The 20770-nt window shown below is 41.0% G+C and overlaps 1 protein-coding gene across 2 annotated transcripts in view; it reads left to right on the top strand.

Annotated features, from left to right (window-relative positions):
• The window catches only part of SYT1 (synaptotagmin 1), a 536537-nt gene that overhangs the window by 401907 nt on the left and 113860 nt on the right, over window positions 1-20770 (top strand). For both annotated transcript variants that reach the window (XM_084811795.1, XM_084811796.1), the window contains 2 exons: window positions 2081-2248; window positions 7886-8053. In XM_084811795.1, the coding sequence (XP_084667921.1) occupies window positions 2081-2248; window positions 7886-8053 (336 nt within the window). The remainder of the gene's footprint in view (window positions 1-2080; window positions 2249-7885; window positions 8054-20770) is intronic.

Below are 20770 nucleotides of genomic sequence, written 5' to 3'. Positions count from 1 at the left end.
AGAGCACAGTGACTCCATTCTAGAGATAATGATTTTGAAAGGAAATTGAAGTACATTCCCATTCTGTTAGCTAAAAGTCACAGGTGGACAAATTGATCCTGTGGCACCTAGGTGGTTGCCAGCCTCAGCACAAGCTCTGCTGGTGCCTGTATGTTGCAGAACATATTTTCTATAGCTCCCTCGACCACTCCGCCTGAGATTTCTGGAGAGGTTCTGCCACTTCTCCAGTTACAGTAGACAATACTGAGCAAAACGGACCAAGGCACCTGCATATGAAAAGGGATATAACGGTGGTTAAGGGGTGAGCCAGTACTTTGGAAAGGCTGAACTATGCTTTGGGACTGCAGGCTGAAAACCATGTGAATTCATTGGCTGCACAGATATGTGAGGAAACAGTGATAATTAAGTATCCTATACGTACATTTGCTTATGTTTTCTTTTCTTTTTAAAGTAGAATCAATCAATTTTACTTATGCCACTCTTTAAAAACACATACATTGCTATATTGAGTTCTTTGTTTTTCAGATTATGTGGTTATGTTCAGTGTCCAGGATAGGCGAGCCCTGATTTTGGTCTGGACACTAGAGATGTTGAAAAATCCACAATGGATTCAAATGAGTTTGAATTTCTATGAATCTGATCCGCGGATTCTGTAGCAGACCAGCTTTTTCTGAGTCACACAGGTTCCACAGACTTGTGGTCTGGTTTTTCACTTTTGGGGAAGAGTTGCACTCATTTGCATTAGCACAGATGCACATTAGCACTAATGCACACTTGTGCAAATGTGCTGATGTGAATTAACACACGTAGAATGAAATTCTGATTTTAAAAATTCCAGTTCCATCAATGAGCAGATGATGGACTGAAAGATGTCTGGCAATCCATGAAACAGAGACAGACCAGATTTTTAAAAGTCCATACATCCCTACTAGATGCTGTTATAAAACACAGATTTAGGGTTTGTTTTTAGGTGCACTCCTAAAGAAGGGTGTTGTGTGTGTTTTTGTAAAGTTCATCTAAAAATGTAAAGCATGAAAGAAAAAACAACAATGTATGAAAATATGTATCACAGTGATAAACTTGTCCGAGAACTGATATTGTCTGTGGCTCCCTGTTCAACATACAGGCGGCGAAATCAACAGACATGAGTAATGTTTTCATAGAAGAATGGTGGCAAACTTGCATTTCTTTCTGTATAGTCTGTGGAAGTTTGTCTTTTTGTGGCAGTGAAGTAGAGGCAGGTGGGGGAAAGCCAATGCCATGATTAAAATGCTAATCTAAGAAGTCCTTGTGAGTTTCCCATTAGTCCCTTTATATCAGGAGAGGTGGAGCTATGGTCTTCCAGATGTTGTTGGACTCCAATTCAATTCAGCTCCAGCTAGCATGGCCAATGATCAGGGACCATGGGAGCAGCAGTGCCTGGCAGGCCACAGGTGCCCCACCCCTGATTTAGATTTACATATAGGTGGAAGAAAACTGTGGGAAGGATTTTTCTATGAAAATATTTCTTTCTCTTTGTTGATTTAACTATTTATCTAGCTCTGTTTTTGTGATTATGGAGGACAGTGTAACTCTAAGATACATTGTTAATGAATTGCAAAAGAATCTCTCTGTACAAGTGACTGCATAAATACATATTTCAGTAATCCATGATTATTTAGAAATATGTTTTAAATTGTAGAACCCTTTAAAAACAATGAAAAAGAATCTGTTAAGAAGCTATTTGACTGTGGCATCATTAAAGAAAATATCAAAATCCATATATAGCTGTAATCAGCAGCATTTTCGTTCTTCTTGTCTGCTTAAAAATAGCTTCTTGAAATCTGCATCTGCAAAATTGGACAGTGTTTTGTTTTTAGAGCCATGCATCATTTTTCAGTTCTTCGGTTCCTAGGATATTTCCAAGGTTTTATAAGTAGAACTGCAACTGTGTGTGCGTGCGTGTGCATGTGTATGCAGCTATGTTTTTGTGTACGTGTATTTATACATAGAGATTTCAGGAAACACAGCACTTCCAAGCTCTCCTACATGCCTGTTTAACATTCTGCTCTGCTGATTCTTTCCCTCTCTCCTCTTTCAGCTTTTGGTAGGGATTATCCAGGCTGCTGAGCTTCCTGCTTTAGATATGGGTGGTACATCTGATCCCTATGTGAAAGTTTTCCTTCTCCCCGATAAGAAGAAGAAATATGAAACAAAAGTTCACAGGAAGACCCTTAACCCTGTCTTCAATGAGCAATTTACTTTCAAGGTATTCTTTTGATAATTGTATGACACTGTTTTCTTTGTTTGCTATATACACTAAAGGTTAATCTCATGCTCAGTCACAGAATTGCATATGTCCTAGTTAATTGGTGACCTGCAGCATAATGGATTTTTCATTTGGAGACATTTCAGAGATTGCCCTGTAATGAAAAATGTCGTTAAGGACGAAGGATTATTACCAGTAGAATAATTCAATTGTAGTCACAGAGCTCTGCTGCTTTGCATCTTTTATGAATCTGGCCTTGAATCTGGTTGGAAGCCCTTATATGAAATGACACAATGCACTGTGATGCTACAGCATGGACAAGTATTTGGACTCCTTCCCTGGCCTGTTTTTAGATCTATCTTGAATAGGTCTGGGTTCTGTTATGGACTTCTATATACAAGTGAAATGCATGTCCACTTGTTAAAGGCATTAGGAGGCCTTTTATTATTCACTCCCAGGAGACCTCAACCAAAATTTAGCCTGCCTTTTTCTTTTCCCTCCGATATAAAATAATGCAAAACATAACATTGAATAGTAATGCTTTTATGTATTCAAAGCACTTCACGTGCACTATCTAGTGGTAATCCTTACAACAACCCTGTAAGGTAAGTCAGTGTTATTATCCCCCATCTTGCAGTAAGGGCACAATCCTATTCAGATAGGCAGCCGCCTCCGAACTCGGAGGTGACCGCCTATCCAGTGCAGGGCAGGAGAAGCATGGAGGAGATCATTCCCACTACACTTCTCCTGCCCTGCATTTTTGGCTAGACAGCTGATTGCAGCTGTCTAGCCGCGGGAGGGCTGAACGGTGGAGGAGGCTGCTGTATGACACACTGGATGTGTCGTACAGGCATTTCCACCCTCCCTCCCCTGGAATGCCCTCCAGGAAAGCCCCTTTTCGGCCACTCCATGCTCCTCTTGTGAGTGTGGAGCTTGGGATTATTCTGCACTGCCTCTGAGGCAGCGCGGAAGTGGGGGAGGTCAGTTCCCAGAAAATCAGATATCCTATGGCTGCCTAGCATCTGTCTAGCAGCCATAAGATTGCTCCCCCTGTTGCCTAAGGCCATCTAGTGAGTTCATGGCTGAAGCGAAATTCAAACCAGGGACTTACTTGGCTAGTAACATAGTCTCTTAGACCCTACACTCATTTTCACAGAAGATAATGGGAAATCTTCTGTGCCTGCCCAGCTTTGAACTGGGCATTTACTGGGTAAATCTGTAGCTAGGACATTGATATAAGTGGGGAAAGAAGTTGAGCAACATGAATACTTAGAAGCATAACATTTCCAGCAGTATATAGTGCAAACCTATAGAGGGTGGCCATTTCTTCTTCTTTACAGAGGACAGTCCTCTGTTCGAAAGTGTCCTCTCTTTAAGAAAGACTGTCCAATCCAAGTCCAGTTTAAAGATAAAGAACACAAGAAGGAAGATCTGAGACCTTGAAGTTGCCCACCAACAGTTAGTACATGGATAGCAGACTGAGCAAGGCACGCAGGTTATCTGGCCACAGCCTTCTCCACTATGGTGAGATGTATTCTTTTTAAGTTATAGTATTTTTTCCCAAATGTGCATCTGTATGTATAAATTATCATATGCACATTTTATGCAAATATGTGTCCTCTTTTTGTCCTCATGTTTTTGGTGATGCTTGAGCAGTCACCCTAATCATATGTGCATTTCTTCAGAAATAGGCCCCACTGTGTTAAGATTGCAGATTTTTATTTTTAAAATGGAAAATTTAGGAAGTAAGAAGAATCTGGAATGCATTCCATTTCTTTGGGGTGAGATGAGGGAAGAAGATCAGTGCTCCCTTTCCCCTGGTCCTTTAGCAGACAGTCCTAAAACAACACTTGAGTGGGTGTGGGGAGAGGAAATTAAGACATGTATTAGGATGCTCTGCTGTTTCAAAATTTAAGAAATGCAGTTAATGTCTCCCAAACTCAGAGCCCAATTTTGAGCAATATAACAGCAGTACAGCTGAAATACTTTGAAGGGTTTTAGTCTGAAATGTTCACAGCGCTTCAATCGCTACAGGCCTTTCCCTCTGTATACTTAGTCTTATAATGACAGCTCCAGTTTGAAAGCAGAGACAATAAGAGATTCAGGCTATGTAATCATTCAACAAGAAAGATATCCCTAGAGACCCCCACCACTACTGCAGACATAAGCTGTTTTCTCTTGAAGATGTTCATAAAAATAATATTTTATTTTCGCAGAGGGGGGAGGAGTAAGAGCTCTGGACTGAGTTTTCCTTATTTAAAATGAAGCAGAACAATGAATGTTAAGAATCAGGTGTATTGTGCAAGAAAGAAGACACAGCTAGTGTGTCTCCAGTGTTTAAGATTGATAGATATGCTGAATAATAATCAAGGCACCCACTTATTGTCACATAATGACCAGGGTCCACCAAGTAATGCTGTGTTTTTACAGTAACCCCATTGAAATTAATAGAGTCTGTGCAGATATGGGCCTTGATGGATTATATCATTGTGTGTCTGTGCACGCAGATATGGAAACTCCAGTGAACAACAGGGAAGCCCTTTCTTTTCTTTCAGGCAGGGAATGCACAACACACATGGACCATTCCCATTTATACTAAACAACCCCTGTGTTTATTGGAACTCTGTCTGTAGAGCTTTAGATCATGCCCACACATCTTTATCATCCATATTTTATTATGTAGAAGAATCTATTAATATTTGTCACTTAACATGTCATGGCAAATGAATTCAGGGGAGGCACACCATGAAATGTACCCTGTAGTCATCTTCAGGCAAACAATTATGAGAATTTTCACTGTGTTCAGTGTCCAGCTTCTTTAGTCTTCTGTACATTAATTGTGACTGCAGTAATCATGTGGTCCATTTGACCACAGATATTTCTTTTGAGCAGTTTGACAGAAATAATTCATTTTGCTCTTGTCTCCTTAAAGGATTTTTTAAAGGGTCCATGAGATATCAGTTTCTCAGGAGATTGAATTGCTTTTAATTAGCAAATTTGTGATCATACATATTAAAAGTTGAAATATTAAAAAGAAATTCCACCCCTGGGCTTATATCTTGATTGGAATGCCATGAGAATGTGAATCTTTTTGAACCATTAGCATCTGAAAGTAAAGTGCTATTTGGAACAAAGTGTTCACCCAGGAGAGAACCTTCAAATAGTTCTGCGATGCCACAGGAGGCTGAAGATTTTTATGTCTGAAGCCTCTGTGATTTCTGAGCTGCTGCCATAGGTTGTCAAAGTGAAAACTCAGCTGCAAGATGTCTGTGCCTATGTTAATTATGTGCTTTGTGTCAAACTCACATATGGACTTTATAAGCATCCAGCTGAGTCACTCGATAGAAGAGCAGATGATGTTACAGCTAAAAACACATATTCCTATGCTGCAGTCAGAATGTATGCCTAGCATGATAATTTTGTAGGCCTGTCAGTTGACCCTACTGTTGCCAACCTCCCTTAAACCTGCTTTAGTCTGACTATTGTGAACAAATGCACTGAAGTAGCTGGCAGTGAAAAATGTAAAGTGATATGTGTTATCAGATCTCCAAAGTTAGCATCATATATACACACTATATGGCACCTTGGCATATAAAAGGGAAGGATTAGTTAGTACAAACCTGCCTTCAGGGATATTGTATTAATATTGTTTTCAGATGCTAAAAAAATAATATTCTTGATAATGATCAGTGAAATGAGAAACCATTTCCACATCTTTACAGTCATGCATCAGCAGATAGCTAAAGCAGGGAACATGACATAACTGAGAGCCAGTATGGTGTAGTGGTTACAGTGTTGGACTGGGACTCAGGAGATCTGGGTTCTAGTCCTCATTTGGCCATGAAGCTCACTGGGAAACTTTGGGCCAGTCACTAACTCTCAGCCTAACCTACCTCACAGAGTTGTTGTGAGGATAAAATGGAGAGGAAGAGGACCACATAAGCCACCTTGGGTTCCTTGCAAGAGGGAAAAAGGTGGGATATAAATATAATAAAATAAACAGTAAAAATAACTGAAGAAGCATTCTGCTGCTGCAATTCTATAATGTCAATAAATATGCGTGCTAAGGTGCAGTCATGTTTCCTATTAACCTTAATGGAATATGATCATGGCTTTTAACCTGAAGATCTCTTCATACCTTTTAAATAACAAACTCTATGAGAAGAAAGCTATTCAACACATATTCCAGCAGCCCTTTTGAAAAGCAATGAAAGCTAAGGGCAGAATCCAATGGGGTGCTTACAGCCCCAGTGATTCTCGTGCATCCTGCAGATTCTGTTGCACAAGCAGTGGGTCTCGCCGATTGCATTGCACAAGCAGGACCCACCGCTTGCACAACAGAGATGTAGCACTTCCCAAAGGAAGCCCTGAAAGAAGCAGAAATGGTTATTTTTCATTGGGACATGTCGGTAGAGCTCCCTTATCTGAACTTTACCGACCTGCTCCTTTCCAGAAACAAGCATTTTCACTTGTTCCCAGTTGCCCTGGAAGCAATAAATCTTAGTTCCGCAAGCGGTGGGAGCCGCTTGCAGATGGGAATTGGCAGGGCATGAGAGCACTGGCGGAGGCATAAACCCCCATTGGATTCTGCCCTAAATGTTTTCAAAGAACCAGAGCAAGGCAGACTGAAAAGTTCAGTTGTTTCACTTCATTTTTATTCAGCCCTTTTAGGAACCTGCGTTATGTTGAGAGAAATTAACAGAAGCATGGGGAACTGTTCATATTTGGGGGAAATAATAGAACATTTATTAAAAGCCATGACTCCAACCCACATCCAAACAGTTTTTGAGCAGGTTTTTGCAGCCAGTTACAGAAGTGATGAATCAACTGCATCAATTCCCCTGAGTATTAAAAATATGATTAATGGCCACCTTCCTAACCCAAAGCATCTGTGCTTAACACATCAGAACAGCTGAGAGATTAGCCAGAAATTAGCCAGAACCTGGCCTTCTGCTGCCAAAATTTATAGCAATATATCGTGCTTCAGCATCCATGTGATAAAAACTAGAATTCTGAAGAAAAAATTAACAGAATAAAGCCACTTTTAGGCTTCAATGTTTTTATTTATTTATTTCATTTCTATACCACCCAATAGCCGAAGCTCTCAATAATATACCCACAATACTATACCCACTTCAATGGGAGTAAGCTCCATTGAACTCCACTGGACTTACTTTTGAGTAGACATGCAGAAGATTGTGCTGTAAGAAAACTAGTATCTAATTACTCTGTGTCAGAAACAGAAAGCTAGTTCTATGCTTTTCTATCAGTCTGTAGGCTACCTTTTTTTCTTTTCTTTTTTTAAGTGACAGCATGATTTATAGAGGGAAACATCCTGCAGTATTGAAAGCTCATGTATCTGTGGGGCAAATAACTGGTCTTTAGTTTCATGGTGGAGTCTAACTTTAAGAACTCAGGGCAAAAGCTGTGCAGTGATGAGTGAGCTTCCACAATGTTCTGTAGAATGCTATATTCTGCCCTTACAAAGCAGTAAATCAGATGGCTCTCCAAGAAAATGTGCCTCATATTTTTTTTCAGGTTCAATTTTAGCTGGAATGACAGCTGATAAAACAAGGAAACTGTACTTACTGTTTAAGTTTCATAACTTGCCATCTCTCTCTCTCTCTCTTTATATAGGTGCCCTATTCGGAACTGGGAGGAAAAACCTTAGTGATGGCGGTATATGACTTCGATCGCTTCTCCAAACATGATATAATTGGAGAGTACAAGGTAGCCATGAACACTGTGGATTTCGGTCATGTGACTGAGGAGTGGCGGGATTTGCAAAGTGCTGAAAAAGAAGAGGTAAGAAAATACATCTGCTGGCGGCATTTATTCAGCATTAAAACAATCTCCTTGTGGGTTGGGTCAAAAATGTGTCGTGTCTCATGTTAATCTCAGGGAATAGACTATCTCATAAACATTTTCAAAATATTCTACTGGAAGAGTTTTTTGTTTTTTTAAGCAGCTAGATCTATTAGGTCTCCTGGTTTTACTTATTTTACCTCCAAATAAGTCTTGCCTATTCATTGCATTAAAATTGCACTACAGAGGTGACAAAATAATAGAGAAAGGCTAGCATGCATGGGGGGGGAAGTGTATTTTGGTTGGTTGTTTTCTGCAGCTTTCTGTTCCCAAGGAATCAACAACAACAACAAAATGAAATAATATTGTTACATACGTGCACCCCACTTCCAAGTGGTGAGAAGTTTCAGGAGCTCCAGTGTTTCCCCCGGGTTCAGTTTCCTTTAAAGGGGTCACTGGAGACTTATGATGTTTCTGTGACATAAATACAGGCTGAGCATCAAATGAGGGTCCACAGCATTAGCATGTCAACAGATTCCAGCTTCCCATCAGATTTTGAAGGGAACCCATAGTGCCATAGGATTTCCTGTAGAGAACAAAGTGCTCTCTGCCTCCTTTTAGTCTCAGTTGCAGCACAGACTGCCCAAACGACAGACTTAGCTTGCATCTATTGTTCTCACAGACCTCTGAATTAGCACATTCCTTAAGGAGGGGGAGAGAAAGGTAACCCCCCTTCCAGAACAGTCTATCTATGGCCATCTCTGAGGACAACCACCGCTCAGGTAATCCCCAAAGCAGTACAGAATCTGCCAGGCTAAACTTACCCAACTGGTTTAGCCCATTCTTGTATCTCTTTTCACAACCACCGATTCAAACGGGGTTCTTGAAAGGTCATTTAGACTGACCACACACACACACACACACTTACAACAATATTATCTTTCCCCACTTCTTTTCTGTTGTTGTGTATGTCCACTTGTTGCAACTTACTCAGATTTGATTAGCAGATTCTACAATGTTCTGGAACAAGGGTAGACAATCTGGTGCCCTCCAGCTGTTTTGGACTGCAGCTCCCATGATTCCTGCCCAATGGCCGTGCTGGCTGGCACTTATGGGAGTTGCAGTCCAGATCGTCTGGCAAATATCAGGTTGCTTACCCCTGCTCTAGGTGGTTTTTCCCTGCATTGATAGCGTATTTATTATACTAGAAAGGTTGCCTTGTTAGTTCGTAAGGGCAACACTAACCAGGAGACCTGGGGCACAGATGAGTATAAATGACTAGGATCACATCAGTACCTTATTGTGTCAAATAAACATTGCACCATATGAAGATTTTTTTAAAAAATGACTATGTTATGAAATAGGCTTCAGTCTTCTTCATCAGAAGTAATAATATGTACTGTTTATATAGCATTTCTGTGTGTTCAAAGTAATCCTTAATGTAAGGCAGGTCGGTATTACTATCCTTGAATTGCATCACACAGAGGCAAGATTTGAACAAATGACTTCTTGACATAGCTCAGCCTCTAGCTACTACACTACAATAGTAGCTCAGAAAGCTAATGCCACAGTATATTTGTTCATCTTTTTTATTAACTGCCATGTTCATTTGATGTCATAAGGCACAGGACGCTTGGTTGTTTTGTTCTGCTCCTAGTCATGTACTTTGGTATATCTGCCTGCCATACCAATGAACACCTGTGCATTAAAGTTTAAGTCACATACACTGTAGACTTATGAGTCATAGCTTCATTCCAGCAATAAAAAGGGGAGGGTTTCCCCTACAAATAATAATAATCCTGTCATGGGAATAGTGCAGTCAGCGTAGAAGTATAGCTTGACTTCTATTATGTTTAGAAATGTGTCAGAAAATGATGTGTCTGTTGGATTATTGTATTCATGCAGGACATCTATTGCCATGATAAATGAAGCCAGTCTTCAAGTTATTTATTTAGCATATTTCTGGTTATGTTCAAGTGAGAAGCCAGTAAATGCGGGAAATTGCCATTGTTTAGATTAACTAGAAAGTTAGATGGGGTTTATTTTTCTTGAAACTGCACAATCTTAGAATGATTTTGCATTTTTAACTTCTTACTGGACACTTTCTTTAAAAATAACAGAAGCATCATAGTTTTGGCTTGGAGGTTCTGTTTGTAAATTTGAAATGATGTGGCAGTATATGGGGCATGTGATTCAGTGTTGTGGTTTTGCAAACCTTATCTTATGCATTCTGTGATGATCTTCATGGTGGATATAAAACTTGTGCGGTCACTACTATACATTATTTCCAGTCTGCATAGTTCATTTCCCATAATTCAGAGACTGCCTATATATTCCCGCACATTCTATTTTAGGTGAATAAGAGCTAAGCCCCTGCAGCAGAGATAGGCAACTCAGTGACCGTAAGATGTTTTGAAAGGACCCAGTGTATTGCCCCAGCCTTGGGCTTTGACCTCTTAATTTAGAGGTGCCAAGAATAGTGATAAATCAGACCCAGATTTACTTACAAGGAGTACTTTATTGAGTAACTTACAGCACACAGGTGTACCCAATGGTTGGATCAGACAGCTTCTCTGATCCAAGAGCTTCTCTGAACCCAGAGCCATGGGGTACAATGGGTTTTATACCATACATGTTAGCAATGAGGCAGCAAAACAGCAGCAAGCTCCCCCTAGCATTCATTCCCAGCATAGACTAACTGGGAATTATAGCACTTGGATCTCAGCACAGCCACCTGCAGCTTTAAGACAAACAAACTTCGCTTCCCAGGCAGAGTGCTTGATTCACTCATTAGTATAGAATGTATAGGCCATGCTATCAGCCCTTTGACTCATCTTCACATGCTCAGGGGCCTACTAGCAAGAGAATTGCACCAATAATGAACTTAGCAAGCATTGTGGACCTCTAGGCCCCTCTAACACTACAGGTGGATTGGTTACGCTTCTGGGGCCAATACGCCCAGAAGTGGATGATGAAAATTCACCAGTAACCAACTTTTGGGTCCTTCCCATCAGGCTTAAGCAGAACCACACCAGACTGCTAGTCAAGTCATCATTTATGGGCACAGACTTTATTATTAATTCAGGTTTGTTAATGGCTATTAGGCCAATTTTTAAAAGGTTGGATTTGACTTATGAACTGCTAGTTGGCCCTCCCATAGGTATCAGCAAAGTACACACTGGGAAAAGGAGTGTTTCTCACCACCCAAGGCAGATGTTGGCCACCTCTGACCCAGGCTATGTGGGGGGAAGACCGCTGACTATTGGTATTGCCCCCTTATATTGCTCTTTCCCTGCCCCAGGCCTTTCCATCAGGGGAGGCTGGTGGCTCTGATATCAGTGGAGCTGTGAATCCACCCTAGGTTTCAGTCAGAACTCTAAAGGGGCTATTCAAGGTGCTGAACCCATTTTGGGGATATGGTTCAGCACCTTGGATAGCTCCTTCTGAGTTCTGACTGAAACCCAGAGTAGGGCTGTGGATCCACTGACATCAGAGCCACCAGCCTCCACTGCTTTCCACCCCAAGAGAGAAGTTCCACCAACTCCTCTTATTCAGGAATTGCCCCTCCTAGTCTGCCATTGTCCCAGCTTAGTGCTTGCTTGGAATCCTGTAAGCACTGTGCCTGAACAGGCTCTGCCATTAAGAAAGAAACATGACATTCATATATATATATATATATATATATATATATATACACATACATACACACACACACACACACACACACACTCACTGTTTTTGGAACTAGCCAATATTTCTATTTATCCACTTTTTTGCTTCAAGCATATGGTTGAAATTGGCAAGTATTTCTCCCAGTGCTTGAATCAGTTGTTTGAGCTATATTTCAATTATGAAACTAGTCATTTGTCCTGCTATGGGTGGATCAGGCTCAGAATTAAGATAACTAAGGGGCAATCCAAAAGCAAGTCAATAAACAGGCAATTGTCAAAGGCACAGTTTTACCAGGCAAGAAGGACAGTTCCAAAAGAGAGGACTGAAGAGCAACCAAGGTCCAAACACAGATCAGCAATCAGATACAAGACGCAGTCCAAGACCCAAGCAGGATTCCAAGGTCAGTAGCACAAAAGTTCAATAGCAATACAGTCAGAGGTATAAGGCACTGGTAGAAGACTTTGTTTCCAGCAATAGCTAGACTGATACTACAGTCTTATATTGCCAGCACTTCCTGAGCCCCACCCAGGGCTCAGCTGCAGTTCATTACAGGCCTTGATCACAAGGAGCCTTTTCCTCTTGGGGAGTCCTTCTTTCTATTTGAGCATTCCTTCTCAAAGGAACCCTACTGGCCTGCCTCTTGAGGCAACAATGCTCTCTGGGGCTAGGTGGTCACCCACCTCTGCCTCAGAGGCAGAAGTGTCCTTCTCCTGTGGGGACAGAACCATGATAATCTCATCTGAGGGCCCAGCCTTCCCAGGGTCTCTTTGGTGTTGGCTATCTCTGGGAGCTCTAGCTCCTCCTCAGAGGAGTATTAGTCCACGGGGGTATGACATCCTTGTACCAAGCCCTATGTCTTCCCATTCAAAACAGAAGACAGACCAAGGAACCAATTAGTAGAGGCTGGTGGCTCTGATTTTGGTAGGGCTGTGATTCCATTCTGGATTTCAGTCAGAACCAGCCAGAACTCTAAAGGATCTATCCAATGTTCTGAACTCTCCTCCCAAAATGGGTTCAGCTCCTTGGAGAGCTCCTTCAGGCTAGTCCTGACAGAAACCCGGAATGGAATCACCACCCACTGAAATTGGACCTACCAGCCTCCACTGGAACCAATGAAGCATCAGTTAGGCTGAGGGACAGTGGACAGTCTAAGACAGCACTGGAAATGCTGACTTTCTTAGGGCACACTGCAGTGATATGGATTAATCTGTCAGGTTAATATGTGGGGCAACTTTTGGTTGATATGTGTAGAATCCTACCTAAGAGTAGTTTATGGTAAAACAGCCTTCCCCAACCTGGTCCCCTCAAGATGTGTTGAACTACACCTTCTGGCTGGGAGTTATGGATCCAACTAGGGATGTCAGAAAAATCTGCAACAGAACCAAATGAGTTCGGATTTTGATGAATCCAGCCATCGGATTCTGCCGCAGACTGGCTTTTCCCCTGTTGGACAGATTCTGCTGACTTTTGGACCAGTTTTCTAACTTTCCTGACTTTGCACAAATTTCATCATAAAAAATATGCTTTAAAAAAACTGGCAAAAAAGGCGCATTTCTCCATAGGCGAAAGTGTGAAAATGCACATTTGTGGGGATTTTGTGTATTTGAGGGAAAATTGTACATTTGCGCAAATTCAGGAACTAAAAAAAAACAACCCAATTCTATTGATGGGCAGACTGCAGAATGAAAGGCACCTGACAATCCGTGAAACACAGACAGAATGAATTTTGCAAAATCCGTACATCCCTAGGTCCAACACATCTAGAGCCTTCATTCAACACATCTGGAGAGCATCAGGTTGGGGAAGGCCATTGTAATTAGTGCTGTGCACATATATTTGACTATTTTGATTCAATTTGATGGAAAAGAAATTGCTTTCAAAAAGAAATTCAAAGGAGGAGAAATTTCAGAGAAATTATCATGGGTTTGGTTCAAGGTTCTTGTGCTTTCTTATGAGGAGGCTGAGGAGTGCACACAAGTGTCCTGCCTTTCACTGTACAATCATCTCTCTGGCAATCCATAGCCTCCTTGGCTACCAGTATTTCCTGTCTGGGGAAGACATAATGAAGTAAATCCTCCCATAGGGTTTTTTCAAATCAGAAGTGCAGGCAGCCTGGGAGGCTGAAGAACAATGGAGAGCTGTGTAATGGACAGGAAAGCACACACACAGTACCCTCGGCCACCTCACAGTGATAAGGTAAGGTCAAAATTTCCAACAAAATAATTAAAAGGAAATTATAAAATGCCCTGAGAATGGGACAGGAAAATGGAAGCCACTTTCATGGGGGAAGAAAACTTTCAGGCAATTGGACTTCAGATTTTGGCACAGCACTAGCACCACCTCTTTCCTGGCGCTCGAGGCAAAACTGCCCCCCTCACACCCAGTACAGGGTTTCCAGGGAAGGAGCAGTATTATCACCACCTCCATTTGAGACATGATGAATCCACAATCATCCCTCAAAAATTTAACATTTGGAAGACCCTGAGGAAGGTGCTGAACCCTGAAGAATGACAACTAGAGTTGAGCAAAAAAAATCCAGAAGACATTTTTCTCAGAAAAGTTCTGAGTTTTCTTACCCCCACCCCTGAAAAAGGCCACTTTGCAGAATTTTCTCCAAATTTTCTTCAGCATTATTTTTTGTGGTGGCTGCATTCCCTTATGCCCACCCTCCACAATGCCCTGGAATGATACCAGGTATGGGATATTGTGGAGGATGCAAAATGGGCACTAGGCTGCCAACACAGTTGATGCTGTTGCCACTTGGCCATGCAACCTCCCCCCACCCCTACCCCCCAAAAAACCTTAGGGGAAAAATAGAAAATCCAGGTTTCAATGGTGAGTCTTGCTTGTCAAAAATTGTTGGAGAGTTTCTGCTCCCCCTGGAAAAAAATTGGTGAAATTGTCTCCCCAATTACTCTGCCCGCAAATAGGAAGAAGAATTTCAAGAGGCCATTTGCACACAGCTCTAGTTGTAATGGATATCCCTCGAGGAGTCCATGGCAGGGGTCCCCAACCTCTCTGGATCCTTGGGCACATTTGGGAATTAGAGAAACTGCTGTTGGCACCACCACAAAATGGCTCCCACAGAGGATGTGGCTAGTCTCATGATGGCTGACATAGGCAAAAGTGAACTAAAGAGATGGGGGAGAGAAATAGTGAGACTAGAGGCTGGGAGGGAGGGAAATAGCAAGGCAAAAAGGTAGAGGGGAGACAGAGTAAGGCTAGAGGCAGTGAGGGGAGGAGAAACAGCAAGGTAAAAAGGTGGGGAGAGAAACAGCGAAGTTAGAAGCTGGGAGGGAGGGGGAAACAGGAAGGCAAAGGGTTAGAGAAAGACCAAGGCTAGAGGCTAAGCAGGGGGGAAACAGCTAAAGGGAGGGGGGAAGAAATAGTGAGACTAGAAAGGGCGTGAAAGAAGACTGCCCTAACATTTTCCAAGGTGTTCTTTTAATTGAAAGTGGCACGGAGTGGAGAACTTTGTGGGCACCGCATTATGGACCCCTGGTCTATGGCGTATTTCATCTGTATTTGAGGTTGAGGAGTTCTACTGTGATTATTCAGTTCTGTGCTAAATTGCCTTTGGTTCATGGCTTGCGCAGGTAGACAACAAGCCAGGCTTGTTATGTTTACAGAATAAAATGTCACAGAGCTACCAAATAAAACACAGAAAAACCTCAAGCAGCAATTGCTGAGGCCAGATGTGCATCGATGGGCACGTGTTTGTCTTGTTAGTTCTCATCAGCATGGTACCACAACCTGGCCCACTAATTACAGCAAAAGCATAATTAAAATCGACTTAAAACCCTAAGCAACTGGATCCCATCCAAAATTGTATAACAAATGTAATTATGTTCAATTACTGCTAAGACATTTCATAACAGACTTCACTTTTTTATTAATTGAAGAATGTTACATTTGTCACAGACAGCCAAATTTACAGACAGACTGTTCAGTTATAATACACATTGTTATGAAGAATTTTCACTTTTTCCCCAGTTATAAGAGGGATTATACTAAAACTGGCAATTAATGATGTGAAATGAATAGTTGAAATAGCTCGGTTGTGACCCAGAGAGAAGAAGCATTTCATCCTCCATTAGTGACAGTTGTCAGGACTATTCAAATAATAACCTAAACTGACCTTAGTGCACCTCCTCTGTTAGTCCTTCTCTCACTGATCTTTACACAGAATCCAGTTGTTGTACATAATAAAGCATATTTTTAATGAGCAATGCAACTTCAGTGGAGAAAGAACATCTGACAAGCTGTGGTTTTCTTTGTCACTAACTAAAATCCTGTCCGTTTCACAGCCCTCTTCCTAAAAGGGTCAGGAATAAAAACAGATGGGGTATTTAATGAGACATGAGAGGCTTCCTTCTGTATCTCATAATGATTCAAACAATTTTAAAAACGAAAAACCAGCTTCATGGTTTTCCCCATTTCCCTATAAAAAGAATGATTAATAACTTAATCTTGGTAAAACATGTTAAAGGTAAGAAGTTCTGTGTAAGTATTTGCTATGCTCATTGAGAATTTTCAGGAATTGTTCTAGTCTGTGGAAAGACTGGTGGATATTGATCAGGTCACTACACATGAGCTTCAGATCATGACTCCATTTTACTTTAGGCCATTTAGCCTTGTTAATGGTATATGTAATTGTATGTAATTGTCACATAGCTTTGGGGAGAATCTCTCGGCAAAGAATTGATGGAAATGGAGCAGGAGAAAGCCAACAGTTGCCTAGTGGACAGTAGTTTAAACCGTGGGAGTGAATGAGAAAGCTATGAGGCAGTTATGAATTCAGACCTTGGACTGAAAGACAATCAACACACCTGTACTAAAGCCACACACTACCATTTTATGGAACTTTAGTTTTGGGGCTTTGCAGTTCATTCCTCATGTTCTGGAACAAGGAAAAAAGGAAAGGTTCCTCCTGTGCAAGCACCGGGTCATTACTAACCCCTAGAGGGACGCCACTTTCGCTGGCGTTTTCATGGCAGACTATAGCGGGATGTTTTGCCATTGCCTTCCCCAGTCGTGACTACCTTTCCCCCAGCAAGCTGAGTACTCATTTTACTGACCTCGGAAGGATGGAGGGCTGAGTTGACCTGAGCCGGCTACCCGAGACCCAGCTTCCGCTGGGATCGAACTCAGGTCATGGGGAGAGTTTCGGTTGCAACACTGCCGCCTACCACTCTGCACCACACAAGGCTCTGGAGCAAACCCAGGGTTTGATGGGGTGGGGTGAGAGTGAACATTCAGTCTAAACTCCCCACCATCTATTATGTATGGACTTTGTTATTTTCATGTAACGGGAATTCTGTTGTTGGAAAATCTCATTCACAGTGTGATATTTTGTCACTTGGAGGTGCTTCCAGTTGGAGGGCTCCTAGTGCTAAGAATCAAAAGGCATCATGCATCTATTCTGTCTTTTTTTCCTTATCAGATTTCTTCTGGTAAGAAAAAAGATGAAAGAAACCAAATATCAAAAGAGTTTATTGTATCTTAGCAATCTGCCATTATACACAGTTGGGGGGGGAGGATAATTATACGATTTAAAACTTTACTAATAGACCCTCAAAAATAGAGTGATTTTCCTGACAGCCATTAAGTTTTGTAACACACATCTGTAAAATATTGACAAGAAATGTAGATGTTCTGAAGGATACATATTTGTCAGCATTAGACAATAGAAAGCAAACCTTTACAAGAGATGACCTTCCCTTCAATGATTTTAGCAATGGATGAATATATTTGGCTCTAAGATCATTATAGATAGAGCATTCTAGAAGTACATGAATAATATACAGAAGTGATACAGAATTGCAACCACAGACTCTGTCCTTCTTAGGAAGCCCTTTATGCCGATCCCCCCAATCTGCCAAAGGAAGAACATTTAATCTTGCCCAAATAAAGGCTTCCCTCATTTTAACATTTGGCAGAGCTACCAAGTATTTTGGGAACAATAGGTATGGAGGAGTAAAGGAGGCATAAAAGTTGTTAGTTTGACAAGCCTGAATCCCAGCCACCTGAGATTGCATCTCAGTGTCCTTAAGCCTTTGGAGCAGTATTACTTCAGCTCTATCATATCCTTGGATTAAGAGAAAGGAGGTAGAGAATCCCAAACTCATGACAGCAAGTTGTATTTTTTGCTTCCAAGAGTCTGAGCCCATCTCTTCCAATACCATCAGAATAAATTCTGATAGCCGCTTAAATATTATTTTTAACCAAAAAACACTATCTTTGATAGTCATTCCGCACAGTTCTGCATGAACCAATTCTACTTTTGTAGAAATGGGAACTGCCAGACGTCTACACAGAAATTTATTTTGAGCTCTTTCTAATGAATCTAAATTGGCCATAGCCCATAGTGGAGCTCCATATCGTAATTCTGGTAGAACCCTAGTCTTATACAATTCTAGGGTGGGTTGAACCAGATTGCTCCCTTTTGTACGATCAAATAGTAGGGTTGGAAGGGGTCTTATAGGCCCCTTCCAACCCTACTATTCTATGATGAAGCCATAATAATCCACTTAATGTTCTACCAGCTAGTAAGGTGCTTGACTGAACCTGCGAAGACCATGCACCACACCAAGATACTTAAAAGAGAACAGTTGCTCCAATTTATTCCCACTGAGTAACCAATTAAGAGTTTGCTTGGATTTACCAAATATCATAGTTTTGGGGGTTTGGTAATTGATAGAAAGAAGCTCGTTCTTACAGTATTATTGTATTTTCCCCCAACAGACTCTTGGTGTTCTGTGGCCACTGACTTTGCTCACTAGTATTTCTTCAAACTTTGGGATTCCAAAACTTGCTGAGACCTCTCTTTTATGTGTGAATGGTACTGTTTTGTCTACCTAAGGATGAGTTTGTGATTAGTATATAGGGTTTTTTTCAGTAGGAAATTGTAGCAGTAAAAGTAGTCCATTACAAATAACTTTGAAGTGTATTGCTCTTACATTTTTAAATTATTATTATTATCATCATCATCATCATAAGATTGCTAGGTGCTATACAAAAATTAAAAATAGCACAAGCTCTGTATCTGTTGTGGAAATTTAAGATGCAAAGTGAATAATCCAACAAGAAGTTTATTTCATTGGGGCTTGTGCAAGAGAATTTCCCTCTGGATCATGACAAAAAGCAATACAAAAATGAATTTCTGAAAAGGTTAAATACAAAGAGCTGGGAGGAGCAGTCTGAGAAAGAGAAAGCTTAGTAATTTTCTTCACATTCCTCCTGCCAATTTTTAAATGCCAATTTAGACCATGTCAGAGATTACCATAGTAACCATTTAGCCTCTTTTCAGATCTTGTTGTATTTTCGCTTTAGTTTAACTGCTTGCTGAACTGACATTTAAAGCACTTTGTACTGTAGCTATGATAGACAGAATGTATTTATTAAAAGGAAATAAATGTCTTTCACAAAGCACAATAACGAAAAAAGTAGTAATTGGATTCTCATAGTAAATTGCTGTGATGGTCTTAGACAGGCTGTGTAGTATAAGGAAATACTTGATGTTGAGCATTCAACATTGGCTTTATTGAGAATGCACATTCCAGAATGAAAGACAAGTCTTCAGTCATGATTTATCTAGGAAGGTTATTGTAGTAACAAATGAAAATGCATTTAACTTCATAAGAATGGCTTTTCCAGATCAAACCAAAGTAAATTTAGTCCAGTATTCTGTTTCCAATGGTGGACAACCAGATGCCTTTGGAATCTCATAAACAGAATGTGAAGGAGATAGATTCCCCTATGGTTTGCCCTTTAATATTGTATTCTGAGGTATGCTGCCTCTGCCCATGAAGCTTTCTTATAACTGTAATAGCTAATAGCCTTTGTTAGATGTATCCTCCATGAATTTGTCCAGTCTTTTGAAAAAATACCTAGTAGCCTTTTCCACATTTTCTGGATGTGAATTTCAGCTTCATTTGAGTGACACCAAGTTCTAATATCATGAGAGGGAGAGCGGGGGACGGGGGGAATCACCATATCCACTGTTTCCACGCTTTCAGAATTTTAAACTTTTTCCAAATCCTGAACTCTGACATTAAGCTTAGGGCCAAAATAGACAGTACTTTAAAGTTTAAACCTGTATCTGGCAGCTAGATCTTCTTTTCTCATTTTTACTCTAGAGTAGGTGCAGGTGGCCTGATCCAGATTGGACTATAGCATGGAGGTTATGGGGGCTTTTAAGATCTGGATTGGTCCCCCTGCACCTACTCAAGAATAAAAATTGGGTGGGAGGAGAGACATAGGTGCTAAATACAGATTTAAAATAATGTCTATTTTGGCCCTTAGTTGTAAGCCACTCTGGGAGCCTTTTTCATTAAAGGGCAGGCTATAAGTGCTCTAAACAAATAAAATGAATAATAGTTGCAATAGTGTGTGCTTTTAAACCAAAAACTTTATGGGGTTGGTGGGCTTTGGGGATTTCAACAAAGAGAGGGAAGGCACTATGTTCTGGGAGGCAGTTCCAGGCATAAGGATCATCAAGAGAGAAAGGGCTAACGGTAGTGGGTCTGGAGGATTGAAGATCACAGGCAGGGATGTAACAGGACATTAAACCAGAAAGATACAGTAAACAGGACAGGACAGGAGCTTTTGCTGGATCTAGGAGTGAAAAGGAAGCCAATGTAAGGATTTAATGAGGAGCATCACATGTTCTGAGTAGTGAGAGAGCTTGATGATTCTAATGGCAGAGTTCTGGATAGAGGTGAAAGGGCTGATGTGTGACAATGGAAGGCCAAGTGGAGATTTGCAGTAGTGGGAGATGACCAGAGAGACTGAATTAGAGTTTGCACAAAGAGAACACAGAGGAAGTCCCATGTTTTTGGAATGTTGTACAAGGAGAATCAGCATGGCAGCCATAGGATGAATATGGAAAGTATAGGAAGAGATGGGAGTCAAAGACAAAGTAAAGTCTTCATGCCTGATCAACAGAATGGTTGGTGTCTTTGTAAATAGACTTGGAGAGAATACAAAGAGAGGAAAGGTTGGGAGTTTGGTCCTGGACCAACTAAGTTTGAGACAGTGTTGAAA

The sequence above is a fragment of the Heloderma suspectum genome, chromosome 7, assembly GCF_057233095.1.
Source record: "Heloderma suspectum isolate Gila_16-S chromosome 7, 16-S_ref, whole genome shotgun sequence".
In the NCBI taxonomy this organism is placed as follows: Eukaryota; Metazoa; Chordata; class Lepidosauria; order Squamata; family Helodermatidae; genus Heloderma; species Heloderma suspectum.
Note: the sequence above shows the minus strand (reverse complement) of the source record. Positions and strands in the feature narration are given on the sequence as shown.